At 36.9% G+C, this 15349-nt stretch overlaps 1 protein-coding gene across 1 annotated transcript; it reads right to left on the reverse strand.

Annotated features, from left to right (window-relative positions):
- Positions 1-8324: 8324 nt before the first annotated feature.
- On the reverse strand, positions 8325-15144 carry LOC110617068 (PHD finger protein ALFIN-LIKE 6). Its single transcript, XM_021759665.2, has 5 exons — positions 14720-15144; positions 14546-14578; positions 12310-12538; positions 8954-9080; positions 8325-8845 (listed from the first exon to the last, which is right to left on the reverse strand). The coding sequence occupies exons 1-5, from the start codon at positions 14814-14816 to the stop codon at positions 8570-8572; spliced, it is 762 nt and encodes a 253-aa protein (XP_021615357.1). The 5' UTR covers positions 14817-15144; the 3' UTR covers positions 8325-8569.
- Positions 15145-15349: the final 205 nt, after the last annotated feature.

Genomic DNA, 15349 nt, shown 5'->3' on the forward strand with positions numbered 1-15349 from the left:
ACTTCTAGAGGAGGGTAGGATTTATGTTTTACTCTGTGTGATATGTGTTTTACTGATTTACCTAAGTTTTGAGTTGAAATGACCCAAGGCTGATGAGCCAAGTTCGGCCGCCGAAGGTAAGTTCGGCCGCCGAAAGTGCTCAATGTTCGGCTTCCGAATTCAGGTTCGGCCCCCGAACGTTGCATGGTTTTGCATGCGCTTCGGCAGCCGAAGCTGAGTTGCTGAGCCAGCAGTTTTGTATCCCTTAGTCAGCATGTTGGACAGGTGTTATCACCAGATGATGTCCAGAAGATTGGCCACGTCTTCCATACTTTATTTGCTGAGTTTGAGCAGCTCATGCAGAGTGTTTTGATCGTTCACAAGGGTTTGAGTGTTTTGCAGCAAAAAGCTAAGTTTGTGAGAGTTTGAGAGTTTGAGGAGAGTTGGTCCGTTTTCCCTTGTTCAGAGTGTTCATCTTCCTGTTTACAGAGGTAAGGGAAGAGCTAGAACCTGTTTATATGTTTTTTTGAAGGTTTTATGGGGTTAAAGGAAAGAGATGCATGCTTAGGTTAGTAAAGGGAGTTTTGATGATTTATGCATGTATACATGTTTCTGTGTTATGTTTGATTTGTTGTTTGGGGTTATTAGATAGTTTTGGACCCCTGTGATCATATACATGAGTATATGTGTGGTGAGGAGTTTGAGTATATATGTTTTGAGTGGTTGAAGGGAAGGAGAAGATGGTTTGCCGTTGAAGCTGAGTTCTGGATGAACTCAGGTTCGGCAGCCGAAGGTTCATTCGGCCGCCGAACCTCCTGCATGGTGGCTTAGGCTGCCACAGCTTGCCCCCGCGAGTTTTGCATGTTCGGCTCTGTTTGGGGGATTCGGCCGCCGAAGGTGCCGCCGAAGGTGCCGCCGAAGGTGCCGCCGAAGGTGCTTGAGTTTCGTCTCTGGAGAGGACATTCGGCCGCCGAACCTGCCGCCGAAAGTATTCTGTCCAGCTTTCTTTTGCATGCTTTGCATGACTAGTTGAGTGAGTTGAAAGGGTTTCTGGGGGAGTGTAATAGAGGTATTCAGAAGCTAGTTTGGTCCCTCATTTTGTTTTTATCTGTATCTGTACAGACCAGAGGAACCAGAGAGAGCAGCAGTGAGTACTGCTCTAGAGTGTACAGAACCTGCAAAGTCAGTCCAGAGCCAGAGGTGAGTGGAACTAAACTAATTATTTGATTTAATTCAGACAAGAACTGCTTTTAGCATATGTCATGCATCATATTTATACCATAGGGTGATTGCATTAGAATGCACAAAGATGTTGCATTGCATAGCTTTATTATTGGTGTGGGTAAATGCTGAATGATCCAGTAGTTCCAGACAGGAAGACCAGGACCCCATTCTACGGCCTGACAGGTAAAGGAAGACCAGGACCCCATTCTACGGCCTGGCAGGTAAAGGAAGACCAGGACCCCATTCTACGGCCTGGCGGGTATAGGCAAGTGGTCTATACTGGCAAAGGGTAAGTATAGGTGTTATATACACATATACATATATGGTACAGGAAGTCTAGGACCCCAGTCTACGGCCTGGCACGGATTACTGGGATTATGTGGTGACAGGTTTACTCTTGATGTGGCTTGTTTGTGTTATGACGCATTTCATGAGATCATGTTTTACTGAGATATTTTACTGTTCTACTCACTGGGCTATAGAGCTCATCCCACTCCCTTAATCCCAGTTTTGCAGGTTCAGTGTACAGTGTACAGGGACAGTCCAGCAGAGTACAGAAAGAGAAAGAGTAAAAGAGCTTGTAATCGTATAGAGTGGACATGTAACTTGTAAAGAGATGTTATAGTTGTGTATAACGTTAGAGTTGTGCTTGACTTAGTGATGTATGTGTTGTACATGATCTGGATATGTATCTATGTCTATGTTTTTCTGTATGTTTTATAACCAGGCTTAACAGGTATGAGTTAACCCATCTAGAGCAAGCTCTAGTCAGGGGTACAGAGTACAGAGTACAGAGTACAGAGTACAGAGTACAGAGTACAGAGTACAGAGTACAGAGTACAGAGTACAGAGTACAGAGTACAGAGTACAGAGATAGTGCATGCACAGGTTAAGCCTTGGTCAGCAAAGAGTTTTTATTGTCACAGAAAATGTATCATGTATGAGTTTACAGGTACACAGAGAGTATAGCAGGCTTGCTACGGGTTCTGGCGGCCTTAAGCCGACCTGAATCCTAGCGCCGGTGACGGTCCATTTTGGGGTCGTTACAAGTATCATTATTTTGACAGCCCATCAGAGCTAAGACAAGTCATAAATGACCTGTTGACCTAACAAGACATTAAGATCTTATATAAAAGATAGGACTGAGTATGTCCCATAAGAAAAAAATTACAAACAGAATAGCAAAAAATATCAAGCATTGAATTGCAATTAAGAAACAGAAATGATTTCATTAAAATAAAAAATGTGTGTTACAAGAAATTAGAAACCTTTTACCAACAAGGGCAAGGCAAATACAAAGCCTACCACATATTCACAAATAAAAATCTTCAACTCTCTATAGAAGAAGCAAGGTCACCAGCCAGGTCGGGCTCAACTTCAGAAGTGTTCATTGAAGCATCAGTAGTTCGACAGTCGGAGCTGCTACAATATTGCCTCCCAAAGGAGAATCCATATGGGCATTTGCAACCTCAAGATTAAGTGGGCCATCACCGACCTAACTGGTACCCTAATCAAACTTAGTTGCCAAACGGGCCAATGCCCCTTGAGGAGTAGGAGGACGAGCTTTGGAGAGAGCACAGTCATCAGGGCCTTATCGCACCTCCTTGCCACCAGAATCATACTCTACAACATGAAGAATACTGAGCGGGACAATAGGAGACTCCCGAGCCTTTTGAAGCCCATCATTAAAGTCTGTTGCGTAGAAATGAGTAGACTGCTTAAAAACTTTGACTTTAAACTCATCTGACTTGAGATATCTGTTGACATGGCTCTTGGCCACCAGCTCAGCACTCTAACGAGCATCCACAATCCTTTTCTCATAATCTTTGCATTGAACAGTAAGATCATGGACCTCGCTCTCAAGCTTACTCCTCATAGCAGTAGAAGCGTTCAAGTCCCTTCGAGCCCTGCTCAACTCCAGCTTCGCCTCTCCCAACATCCCAAACAAGCGTTGTATTTCCTCCTCAAGCTAGGTAGACTGGGTGGAGAGGCTTTTCGCCCTCTGGTCTGCAGAAGGCTTCTCTTAGCACCTGGCTTTTGCGGCAGACCTTTCTTCAACAAGTTGCACTTCCAGGAGTGCAATTTTCTCACTCTAAGCCCGATTATCTCGAAGAAGCCCTTCTAATCGACTCATCTCCCCTTCATATTGATTTTTCAGTGCGGTGGTCACCGGAGCAGCCTCCTCTTCTTTAGCCTTCTCGATGTCATGGTGGGCAGCCTCCTGAGAACTAGCCATCTTGCCCTCTAGCTCCACTAAAGCACTGAGAAGCTACAGGGCAAAAAGATAAGTCAGAAAATGACTAAAAATCTCAAATCAAGAAAAAGAATAAGAAAAACTTACAAAAAGGACTTGTCTTTAAGAGGTACCAAAAAGGTCCTCTTCCATCCGGGTAGCAAATGAAGCCGACTACTCGGTGGGCTGAACTACTCGGCAAATTGTGCTCACCATCTGAGGATCGGTCAGATTTGGGGATGCCCTGAAGACATGGTTGTTGAGTAGCTCGGCAATAGAAGTAGGCGTGGAGTCAGGGTTCAGCTAAAAATGTACCCCTAACTCATTAGGAATCAAAGCGGTCGGAAGATCGCTGCTGGTCCCCCAAGATGAGCTCTCCCTACCTTTCCGTTTACTCGCTTTGTTTGATGAGGGCTTCTTCGAAGGCAAGGAAGACAAAGTTCCCTTCCGAGAGGGGACCAGTTCAGACTCCTTTACCAGCCTCCTCTTTTTGTTGGTCGTCCCTGCAGTGATAATGGTCCTCTCCTGACCCAGCCGGGAATTCTTCCATTTTAAGCTCTCAGCAACCTCCTCGGATGAAGAAGACGGGTCCAAGCTGACCACTGCTCTCGCAACAGGAACCTCCGAGCTACTCCCAAGAGCAAGAACGTCCTTAGCCACGGTAGGTGCGACCCCAGTCTGGTCGGTGCTAACCAAGGCCAACTCCATGTTAGCCCCAACAAAAGATGGAGGAGGAACAACTTGGGTTGGAGTAGCTCCATCCCCAGCATCTCCACCACGATGTCTATAGCCTTCCTAGTCTTAAAATCCTCAATGGCCACTCAGACAGCATCCCGATTGAGGGAGAAGTTTTGGGGTGTTGAGACATTGTCCATAGGAACTATGGAAGCTGCAAAAAATATCAAAAATAAGTCAAAAACATAGATTGGTAAAGACAATAAAAGGCAACAGCTAAATGAATGATTGGTACCGGCGGAATAACAATCTTCCCTCGGGCGGATATCCAAACACTTAAAGACATTGTATTTAAAAGGCAAGGAAGTTATCCGAGTGAAATACAATTATTCTCACTCTGAAAGAAAAGGGAAAGAGTTGTAGATGGTGTCGATGACCCCCCATCCTAGCTCTAAACCCTAGTCGAAGCTCTCATTAACCCCGACTATGGCAAAATGCTCCACCCAGTGTTTGATGGAGTCTTTGTAACCGGTGAAAATGGCCAAGCCATTCCTACTACAAAAACTTAAAAAACTATCATTTGCCTTTAAAATCTTAAAAAAGGCCCAGAACAGACCTAAAGAAGGAGCAAAGCCCTAACCCCGGTAATACGCCTCAACGGGCACTCATGAATATAATGGAATTTGGGGTCAACATCTAAGGGGTGATCTGAAAAAACCTAAAAATAGAGTGAACAAACCCATAAAAGGGAAAGAAAAGGCCATAGTCAATTTGCTTCAAATAAAAGATAAGCCTCTTCCCAGACTGAGCGTCCACTAGGTCGAGAGGAGGAGGGAAGGAGAATAAGGTGATATGCTCATTGAAATTCAGAGCCCGAATGTAATGGGTCTCTGTAGATAGGAAAGCTCAGGGGAAAGTTTCCAAAAGAGAAGCAAGAGTGACTCTAGAAACCACTATCCGTTCGATGATCCTACTTCTTATGTCACCCTTGCCTCTCCCTCCCAGTTCTACACTCGAGGATATGGTAGAGGAGCCATCGAAGAAGGAATGAGTACATGTAATTCGAAAAGCTTGGAAGAAAAAGAAAGAAAAGAGAGTGACTCTAGAATAGTGGGCAAGTGCGATGGTAGCAACAAAAGTGGTAAAGTAAAGGCGAAGCCCTATATTTATACTTGAAATCAGTATTAATGAGCATTAAAAGCATCGCGTCTTGGCACCCCAAATGAGAATAGTCATCGAAATAAATCTAGAATGTCGAGCGCACGTACTATGTATACTTATAATGATTCATCGTAACTTGAAGAGAATTAATGGGATCACATTTGGTAATAAGGTGTTGAACACAATTCGCTCCTCCGATCGTCATAAATAACTCTCGGAGAAGTGAAAGAGCATCTGATAAGATATAAAAAATAGAGCCTGTTAATATCATGATACGTGTACACGGGGTTTGAAAGGGACATGCGAACCTTTTCATCCGGTCTGACTGGGTAGAAAGAAAGCCTAACCTATGGAGTATGAAGACAAACCACTAATACCCCTGACTTTACCAATGTCCAAAATGGACAGGCCGACCACTTCAAGACTCGTACCACACACAAGAATTAAATATGGAAACTACAGACCCTAGTAAAGGTCGAGCAGGTCGAATACGATCTGATACGATTTGGAGATAAATACAAACCTTGACCAACCTCTTCAAAGCTTGGAGCGAACGAGCAAATCTCTTCAAAGTCCATACTACAACGAGGCGCTGAATGCAGGAACGGCCAATCTCAGTGACCAGAAGGAAATCACCTATATGTAGGTCAAGTGAGCCGGGCACGACCTAATGAACTCAGGATAAGGTGCTGACCTCCAACACGATGGTTGATTCCTCTAGCCCCCTCTAAAGTCTTAAATACATGTGTGGTAAAACAGTCTGAATTGATACAGGCTAACCGACACTGCGTTTATGAGCCGTCTAACACACCTACCAAAGGTGTCCATGTCCAATCTGATGGGACTTGACGCTGGAGGCCGTCAGAATGATCAGGGCATATATACCCCAGAACCAGCCCAAAGAAGGGCTCTCTCTCTCTCAACTCTTTCTTCTCTTACTCTCACACATATGCCCTGGAACTCCCTCCTCTTCAATGCTCCATCATCATTTATTTTCTCTTTGCATTAATGCATCTCTCAAATAATTCTAGATCTAACTTGAGCGTCAAAGAGTCTCCACAGAGGCATCATCGATAGGCCCCCTGATTGTCCTCTCATATTTTATAGGTTCCCTTTCTCGAGATCGAATATGGAGGGACCTATATGAAATCTTAAGACATCCACCCTTCATCAAACCAATCACGGATCAACAATCAGCCCATCGAATCAAACCACTGTCCATGTGTGTGCATCCGGAAACCCTATCGAATCTGAGTTCATCATTACACGAATAGTCTATAGCATTTTTAGATTAATTTAAAATCAAATAAAAGGTTATTTAAATGTATAAAATATAGGCTAAATTTTAATTTTCAAATTTTATACATTATATATAATTATTATTATTATATTGTTGACTGTTTATAATAAAATTAGACAACAATATGAATAGTATGAATATATTTTAGCGCGGTTGTAGTTCATATTACATTGTACTAAAATTGTAAAGTCATCTTAATTATATTTTTTAATTAACTGTATCATAAAAAATTTTTAAGAATTTAGATGTCAGAAATTTTTTTTTTAAACTTTAAAAGTACAAATATACATTTGAACACTGTATAATACTGCAAATTTTTATGTTCCGTTAAGTTATATTTTTCTAAATTTAAATAGATATACTGTGAAATTTAATGGTGGAATTTAAGTTATTTTCATTTATACTGGATTACATCATCCCATTTAAACCAGAATGCCTTCCATCACAGCAAGTTCCAAAATGTTGGCACCTGAAACTTGAAAGTTGAAACCCATAGGTTCTCAGATTATTTTTTCATACAAATTAAGCCCTTGTCTGTTTTGCGAAATCTAACTAAAAAAAGTAGAAATTCCTTGAAACTGTTAAAATTGGTTATGATTTTTTTCTTTTTCCATACTTATTATCCCTCACTTAATCTGTTCATAGCATACAAGTAAGGTTTTTTTTTTTTTTTTCTCTAGATTGTTATTCTAAATCATAAAACTTGAACTTGACTTTCTCTATTGTGCAAATTTCATTTTAATTGCAATTTGTGAGTGTTTTCAGCAAGCAGCAATTATGACAAAGTTTTGTAGGCATTTATGTATTTTTACAATTTGCCTTAAGCTTTATCAAAATTTAGGATCTATTTGTTTCAAAAAAAGTATATTTTTTAATATTTAAAACATTTAGAAAATTTAATTAATTAAAAATATTTTTAAAAATATTTATATATAAATTTAAGAATTTTATTTAAATGTTTATATATAAATTTATTAATATATTTTATTTTTAAATTAAAATTAAATAATAAAAAAATAAATTATTTTATTAAAGAATATTTTTTACATAAAAAACATTAAATTATTTTTTAGGAATAAACAAACTTAATATATCAACAAAATAGGTTTTGTTTATTCTTGACATATCAACCAAACAGATTTTACTATGTCCTGACGCTAAGATTTACGCTATTATTGAGGTGTAGATTTGTGGAATCGATGGGTCGGATTTCGAATCAAATCAAATTAAAAATTTTAAAATTAATTTTTAAAAATATTAGAAATTAAATTAAACTGATTATTAAAATATAACCGAACTGAATCAAATCCAATAAAAATTATTCTGATTTAATTATATTAAAATTAAAATTTATTAATTTAACATGTTTGAATAAAAAAGAGAAAGAAATTAAATTTGACCTATTGAGTAAGAGTCAGTATATATTATATAATAATATATAATAAAATCAATTAATTTGATTAGTCAATTATTTAAATATAAAAATAAATTAAATTAAAAATTGAATAATTTAAAAAATATTAACCTTACACACTAAATCAAAATCAGTCGGTTCAGTTTCTCAATTGGAAACGAGATATACTCCCCCCAATGCACACGTCACAATCTTTTCTGAGTTATATTAGTTGCATATTTTAAAAGATAAGGGTGTTAAATATCAATTAAAATAAAAATAGGATATGAACAAAGTTTTCTCTTAAAAGACATGGACAAAAATTTGGAAGCATAAAAATAAAATGAGAATCCATAATAGGACAGAAAAGAAAACTGCATGAACATATGTAATAGAATATCTGTAGTTGCCACGAACTATTTAAAAACACAACTCCCAGGGAAATTAGACATAACAGTAACCAAACTTAAAATCCAATCAGCAATCATTCAAATTCATAGACTAGAATGTTTTGTTTTACGTTTTATAAACTGCCAAGGTGAAGTTCTAAGCCTTGTCTGCTTTGTTTAATTAATGTTCCGAATCCAATATTCAGCATCTAACTTCAAACTCTAGCCCTTTTGCCACTGCAACCTGGACATTTATATTGCTTGATATGCTCAGCCTTTGCAGGTGTAATCTTCACACATTTGCCATGGAACCATCTCTCACATACATCACAGCAAATCCAGAATTCATCAGTGCCATAGCTTTCGCCGCATGCCCCACAAGTTGCACCCTGTTCATCATCTTCATCTTCCTCTTCTCCACTGTCATCATCTTCCTTCGGTGGCTGAGACATCTTCACTGCCTTAGTCTGAGGTTCAGGTTGCCGAGATTGCTTAAAGGTCGGATCCAAACAGCAAAGGGTTAGACCTTGGTATGTAAATAATGAAGCAAGAAAGGGAAACAAATGAAATAATTGAATACAACTCATCACTTCTCATACCATTTTCCCACTTGATTTACTTTTGCTACTGTTGTTAGTTGCAGATTGGTCCTTGGGATTCTTCCCATTTCCTGACACAACTTCAAATATTGTCGGGACATCATTAATCATCTGAAAAAGCCTCTTCCTGTCAATAAATTCCAGCTACCATCAGAATGACATCATACATTTGCACTGGCATTCCTCATTATGAACAAAATATGGTCAATCCTTCCAATAGCACTAAAAAAGAATTACAAAAGACATAAATAGGAATAGAAGAAATGTCAAATTAATTAGAGTGAGTTAGAATTATTAGTCTGATATAAGGCATCTAACACAAGAAATTATGGTAGTAAAAAAAGCTAAAAGCAATCCAATTATGGAAGGCTGCTCCCCATTAAAGACAAGTTAATTACAATATCCCGGTTAAGAAAACCTAATTATGCAGAAAAAGACCACTTTTACATGAGATTCAATTGACATACACCATCAAATACCATTCGCCAAATGTTGGGCTAAGAAGAAAACGGTCTTCAGACTATAATACCATCTCAATTGCCAAGTCTTCCAGAACATGTTTGTGCATGCACAAGTTGCAGGGAATCTCACCGACATTGTCACGAACAGTCTTAATGCCCAAGTTGCCGGGTATTTTATTAGTACATGTAACGGTCATTTCAAATCAAATTTTCACTTAAAAATCATTCTGGCCATATTCTTGCCGGAAACCAACTCGTATCCATGTTGAATTCTTGAAATGTATATTATAGTTCTAGCAGGTAAGCAACATTAATTTCTATTTACTCTCTTCCAATCACTTCCTATTTCTCTATCCTCACTTTTATTTCTAAGCTACCGCGCACATCAAATTTCGCCATTCTCCTTTCATCATCTACCAGAAAAATATTTAAACTTGTTCAACTTCCTAAATTCAACCAAACATAGGAAGGGGGAGGAAAATAGACATTTACACAAAAAAACAAATACATCTCTTGAGAAAATAAGTCAGGCCTTGCTCATCCCAAAAGTTGGCTCAAGGAAGAGGAGTATTCAAGGCCTAATAAGGGGCACATTACTTCTATCACAAACCAATGTGAAATTTAATATACCCCTCACACATAGGACCAAACACCAGGAGGGTAAAATACTTACAGGAAGCTCGAAATTGGATCAAGAGACTCTAATACCATTTTAAGAAAATAAATCAGGCTTAACTCACTCCAAAAGTTAGCTCACGGAAAAGGAGTGCTTAAGGCCTCATAAGAGGCACATTGGGATTTAACAATGTCTAACTAGCTCATAAAACTACAAATAAACTTTTAAAAAATCCAGTATGGATGCCAAGTCAACAATATGGGAAGAAATTGCTTGAAATTAGGTTTTAATGACTTTCTGCTTATGCAGATTAAGGTTAATTATTCTTAGGGACAAATTGAAGTTAAAACAGTAAAAATTACCCCACTACTTACATGGAAGTGTAAGGATCAAGTCCCAGATGTCACCTCTCTGAGAAAAATAAATTCTCTAGAAGTTTCCGCCAAAAAGAATTGCATTTCATAGTTAAATCTATTATACTCTCACTAAATAACCAGAAATACTACTTCTTGTTCTGGGTCTTGGACTCCATCAATAATTTAAGGAAAAGAAAAAGGAAATAAATGCAAATTGATTTCTGTTCTCATGGTAACATGCTTCACTAGAACAATCATACTCTTGATAGTTGACGGCTTGAAAGAGAGGGGAAGGGGTGAGAGAGAGATAGAGGAAGGAAGTGGGGACCCGTTCTTTTATTCAGATAGCAAGCATAGTGTAGAGTTTAATTAAAGAAAGATGTAGCTTTCACCTAGTTTAAACAAAAAAAAGTTTCCTAGAATTCGAAAAATTTCCATACACCACTTGAAAAGGATAATAAATAATAGTAACAACAATAACATGTACATTTTAGAAAAGATATAATCAGAAAAATGAAAGATAAAAACCAGTTAAACCAGAAAAAGGGAGTTTAAGGTGTGTAGAAGCATGGTTGTTAAAACCAGACTAGAACAGCCGATCAAACCATTCTAACCGGGAACCGGACCATGGTCCGATATAGTTCTCAATTAGTAAACCTGGATTTAAGAGAAGAAGTATAAACTGACATGAACTGGACGGGTAATCAGATTTTCCAAATAGAACTGCTTCCCTCCAATCCCCCTCCCCCACCAAAAAAAGGCTACTTTGGGCGCCAGAATTCAATCCTGCTACCATCAATATGACTCCAAAGAGTTTAACCAACCAATATGATTTTAATGCATTAGTATTTATTTTTCATTTTGTTATTATAAAATTTTAATTTTAATATTTTCTCTACTATATATAATTGTATATTATTATTAAAAATTTCAAATTATTTCTAAAAATATTTGGAGCTTAAACTTTAACTTAACTTATTTTAACAATCATTATAAAATACATAGAAGTATTAATTATAATAAAAAACATCATTATTAATGTTACAATATTTATTTAATAATATATCAGTTAAAATCCGGTTCGACCTCAGTTGAACCTTAAACTCTTCACCAGTTCAATGACCAGGCTGCATTTGAAAATGATGCCTCGAAGCAACATTGAATAACATATAGAAAAAAGCAATCTGTAGAGACTGCAATCGAGAAAACCTTTAACAAGTTACAGCCAAAATGTTAAATGGATCCTATCTAAGAATATTGTCCTTTCAAAGCAAAATGTTACCGAATATTTTTAGTTCTTCCCATTCAAATTCTCAACTTCCAACAACAAGCTTGTAGCCTCAAAATGATAGAGAACTCTGACTCATATTTTTTATAAAAAAAAAAAGAAAGAGGAAGTAGTATAGAGAATAAAGTACCCTCCTATAAATTCAATATAGAACAAAGAATAGACTACAAATACCACTACAATAACACAATGCATGCAAAGCTACTGAACACTATTCTATAAAACATCATAATCAAAGCTACCAAAAAAATTAAATTGTTTAGAAGAGATAAATAAATGACAGACAAGTTTATTGTTAAAAGCCCACAACACAAGGAAAATTTTTTAAAAAAGAAAAAGAATCTTACGGCAACTAACAGTCACATGCACACAAGCAAAGTCTCAACACAGACAAAGATGCAAGGACACAATATATGCATTTATTTCTCCAATTACCTGTATTTTCTCCCTATTAACTAACGAAGTGTTCAGGCAATTGTGACTTGTACTACGCAAAATCCAACAGTTATTAAGCAGTCTTTTAGTTTTCAGTAACAACATTTCACTACAATAAACTACGGCAAGACAAGGAAAACATGGCAATGCATGTTGTGGAAAACAGCAACAAAACATATATGTTATACTTGACAACATACCTTTCATTCTTACCAAACCCAAAGCGTGCACCAAAATAAAATGCTACAGCAAGCAACCAAGAATCACTGTGAACTGCAACAAGTGATAACCAGTCCTTCTCTTGCATCCCATCTCTAGCAAAATTTATACCCAGAGCTGGCTCAGGAAGCTCAGGAGGCACCTCTTCCACAGGCAGATTAACTTCCCATGTCTCATTTGGAAGTCCATATAGGCACAGGTTCTCCTTTTCTATAATAACACAGCAACACATTTATGCACCCTAAAAATGTCTCAAATCTAAACAGAATAACTTAAATAAACACATTCAGACTTGCAAGAACATCTATATTCCGTACTAGCTTAATTAGTGGAAGTATGCATTGGCAGCATAAAATGAACACTCAGAAACACAAATGCACGCACAAACACAAATGCACACACAAACACTAATGCACAGACAAACAAACACACATCTTCTGACCAACAATTTGGTTGCAAGCAATAAACAACCGATATCTTAGGTAGGCTTATAAAGAAGAGATTAACCTGTAAATGATGATTATACACCCAATATTCATCACTCCAGTTACTTCTATGACTCCTTGTACAAAGAGTTATAGTTACTAAAAAATTGTTGTTATTCAGTTAATATTAAGAACTGAATATACCCCAAAATTTGAGATTTTATCATCGACTAATTACTTCAATACTTGCCCTACGACCTGCCCAGCTTAAAGAACAAAAATGCAACATATAAACAATCAAAACCAATGTTAATATCCCAAGAATTCAAATCCATCCAAAAGTTAGAAAACTGATAAGTAAGATGGTAGAAGATTTTGAGCATCTATGACGTGGGATCACTTCAAGATATGATTCACCTGAATAATAGCACATTTGCATTCAATCCTAAAAATAGATTCATGTCAAGAACAGAACTAAACTTGGCTTCATTATAAAGAAAATCATTTGAAAAATACTATAAGGAATCATGTCTTCCAAAAGCATGCTTGAGTCATTATCACATACCAAAATTCAAACTCTGCAGGTTGCAAAAGCTAGAAACATGCAAGCATCTAAACATCCTTAAATAAAAAAAACAGAAAAATCTAATATAAAACAACAGTATTGAATCATAGCAACCACTTGTTTACAACTAAGATATGTGCTTTTAGATGCATAAAGGTTTCACTCACTTCCACCTTCACTCTAAGCTCACATATCTTAGTTATAAACATTGGAGAAAGCTGGCTTATACAGGTCAAACAACCATCAATATGTAAAATGAAATACCTACTCAGGAATAAATTTCATTTAAAATAGCTCTACACACACACGCACACATGTCATAGCAGCTGGAATTTACAATGAGATGTATTATTAAAGATAAGGATACTGCTATTTTTCAATGAGGAAATCCTATATAATTAAGCAGTAACTTATATGAAATATGGTTCAGAGAATATGAATCCACCTTTCCTTTAATTCATCCACAAATTTGAAAAGCCCAATTAGGAAAATCCATAATTCTCGAATGATAATTTTACTTGTGCTCTTTTTCCCTCCATTTTCTTCAAATGATGATGAGATCAGACAACATGATAGTGATGCCTTTTAAGCTAACACTCAAGGTGATGCATTGCAAAATAGTCAACATCACACATTTACTGAACCACTTCAGCAAAAGAGAGAACCTTCCTATAGTTACAAACAAGTTAACAACAAGTACAAACAAACAACAGAGGATATCAGTTCAAGGATCAAAATTTGAAATAACTGTCCACTTTTAACAAACTAAACTGTTAAAGATTATTGAAACCAAAAAGGCTAGCATAAAGTATTTTCTCCAATCTCGTAGCCATAGACACTGCAACTTGTGGGCATATCTTGGTAATGACCTTGGGCAAATTATCTTTCCCAAATAAGCCATGTCAGTTTATAAATTGAAAATAATGCATTGCTATTCTAACTCTGTCTGTTAAAATCCAAATTACAAACTGCAAACACACAATAAAACTTAATAGCACCACAATAGACTGATTAGACTTAACAGATAGCCTTTCCAACATGCCCATGTTTCAAAACAACAAAATTATGAACCGGTAACAATGAGAAACACTAGGGGACAAAGAACAACCCCGCTAAACTAATAACTCAGTTTGGAGTCTAGGAGCAGTGGGTTAAAATTCAATACAATATTGTAACACACCCACGTATAATTCCATGTCCCAAAACAAAACGATGACGGAAACCCACCTGGGTCGCACTGTTGGTAGAACTTCTCAACATCTGCATAAAAACAAAAATTAAAAAAAAAAAAAAAAAAAAAAGAGATACCCATTAACGATGCATGCGGGGGAAAAAAGCAAAACCCAATTCAGCATGTATAGACAAACTAAAAACACAGAGTAAAAATAAGAAAAATCAAACCGGTGGTGAGAGCCTTGATCAAGCCATTGCGTCTGCCTTTGAAGTCGCTGAAAACTTCTTCAACGGTTCGAGGTATAGGGTGCGGTATCCCATCCATCAGCTTTCTTTCTCCTCTTCCAAATCAAGCCAATTTTCAATCTATTCCCTGCTTCTCTCCCTCTCTCACAGTCTCTACCTATACAAAGATTACAACAACAAGTATCTATCCATATGTAAAATTTTCCAATATTTACGTAGAGATGAAAACGAAAATGCTTCTGGGTAGGTGTCAATTGAAAGAAAAAATGGGTTTAATTGAGGTTGCTAGGTGTTTTACAGGGATTTATGAACGAACGAGAGAAGAGTGGAAGAGAGCGAGAGAACGGTTTTAGGGTTTGCTGTTTGTTTTTTTCTGATTGGAGAAAGGAGAAAAAGAAGAGAGGCGAGAAAGTCCTTTTTATCTTCATTGTTATTATCTATCAATTTATTTAATATTAATAAAAAAATTTCAAATTTTAATTTAATTTAAATATTAAATATTTAAATGACAACAAATCTATTAAATTAAATTGGTCTTATTCATACATGATGATGAGTTGAATTGATATTATTAATTTCATTGGATTTTTTTATATAAAATTATGATGTGAT

This window comes from Manihot esculenta, chromosome 6, assembly GCF_001659605.2.
Source record: "Manihot esculenta cultivar AM560-2 chromosome 6, M.esculenta_v8, whole genome shotgun sequence".
Taxonomy (NCBI): domain Eukaryota; kingdom Viridiplantae; phylum Streptophyta; class Magnoliopsida; order Malpighiales; family Euphorbiaceae; genus Manihot; species Manihot esculenta.

Excerpts from the sequence above, each read along its gene's own strand:
- LOC110617068 (XM_021759665.2), bottom strand. The coding sequence starts at position 14,816 with ATGGATGGGATACCGCACCCTATACCTCGAACCGTTGAAGAAGTTTTC. Across the intron at positions 14,579-14,719 it reads GATCAAGGCTCTCACCACCG|ATGTTGAGAAGTTCTACCAA; the intron begins GTTTGATTTTTC and ends GTTTTTATGCAG. Across the intron at positions 12,539-14,545 it reads CTACCAACAGTGCGACCCAG|AAAAGGAGAACCTGTGCCTA; the intron begins GTGGGTTTCCGT and ends GTGTTATTATAG.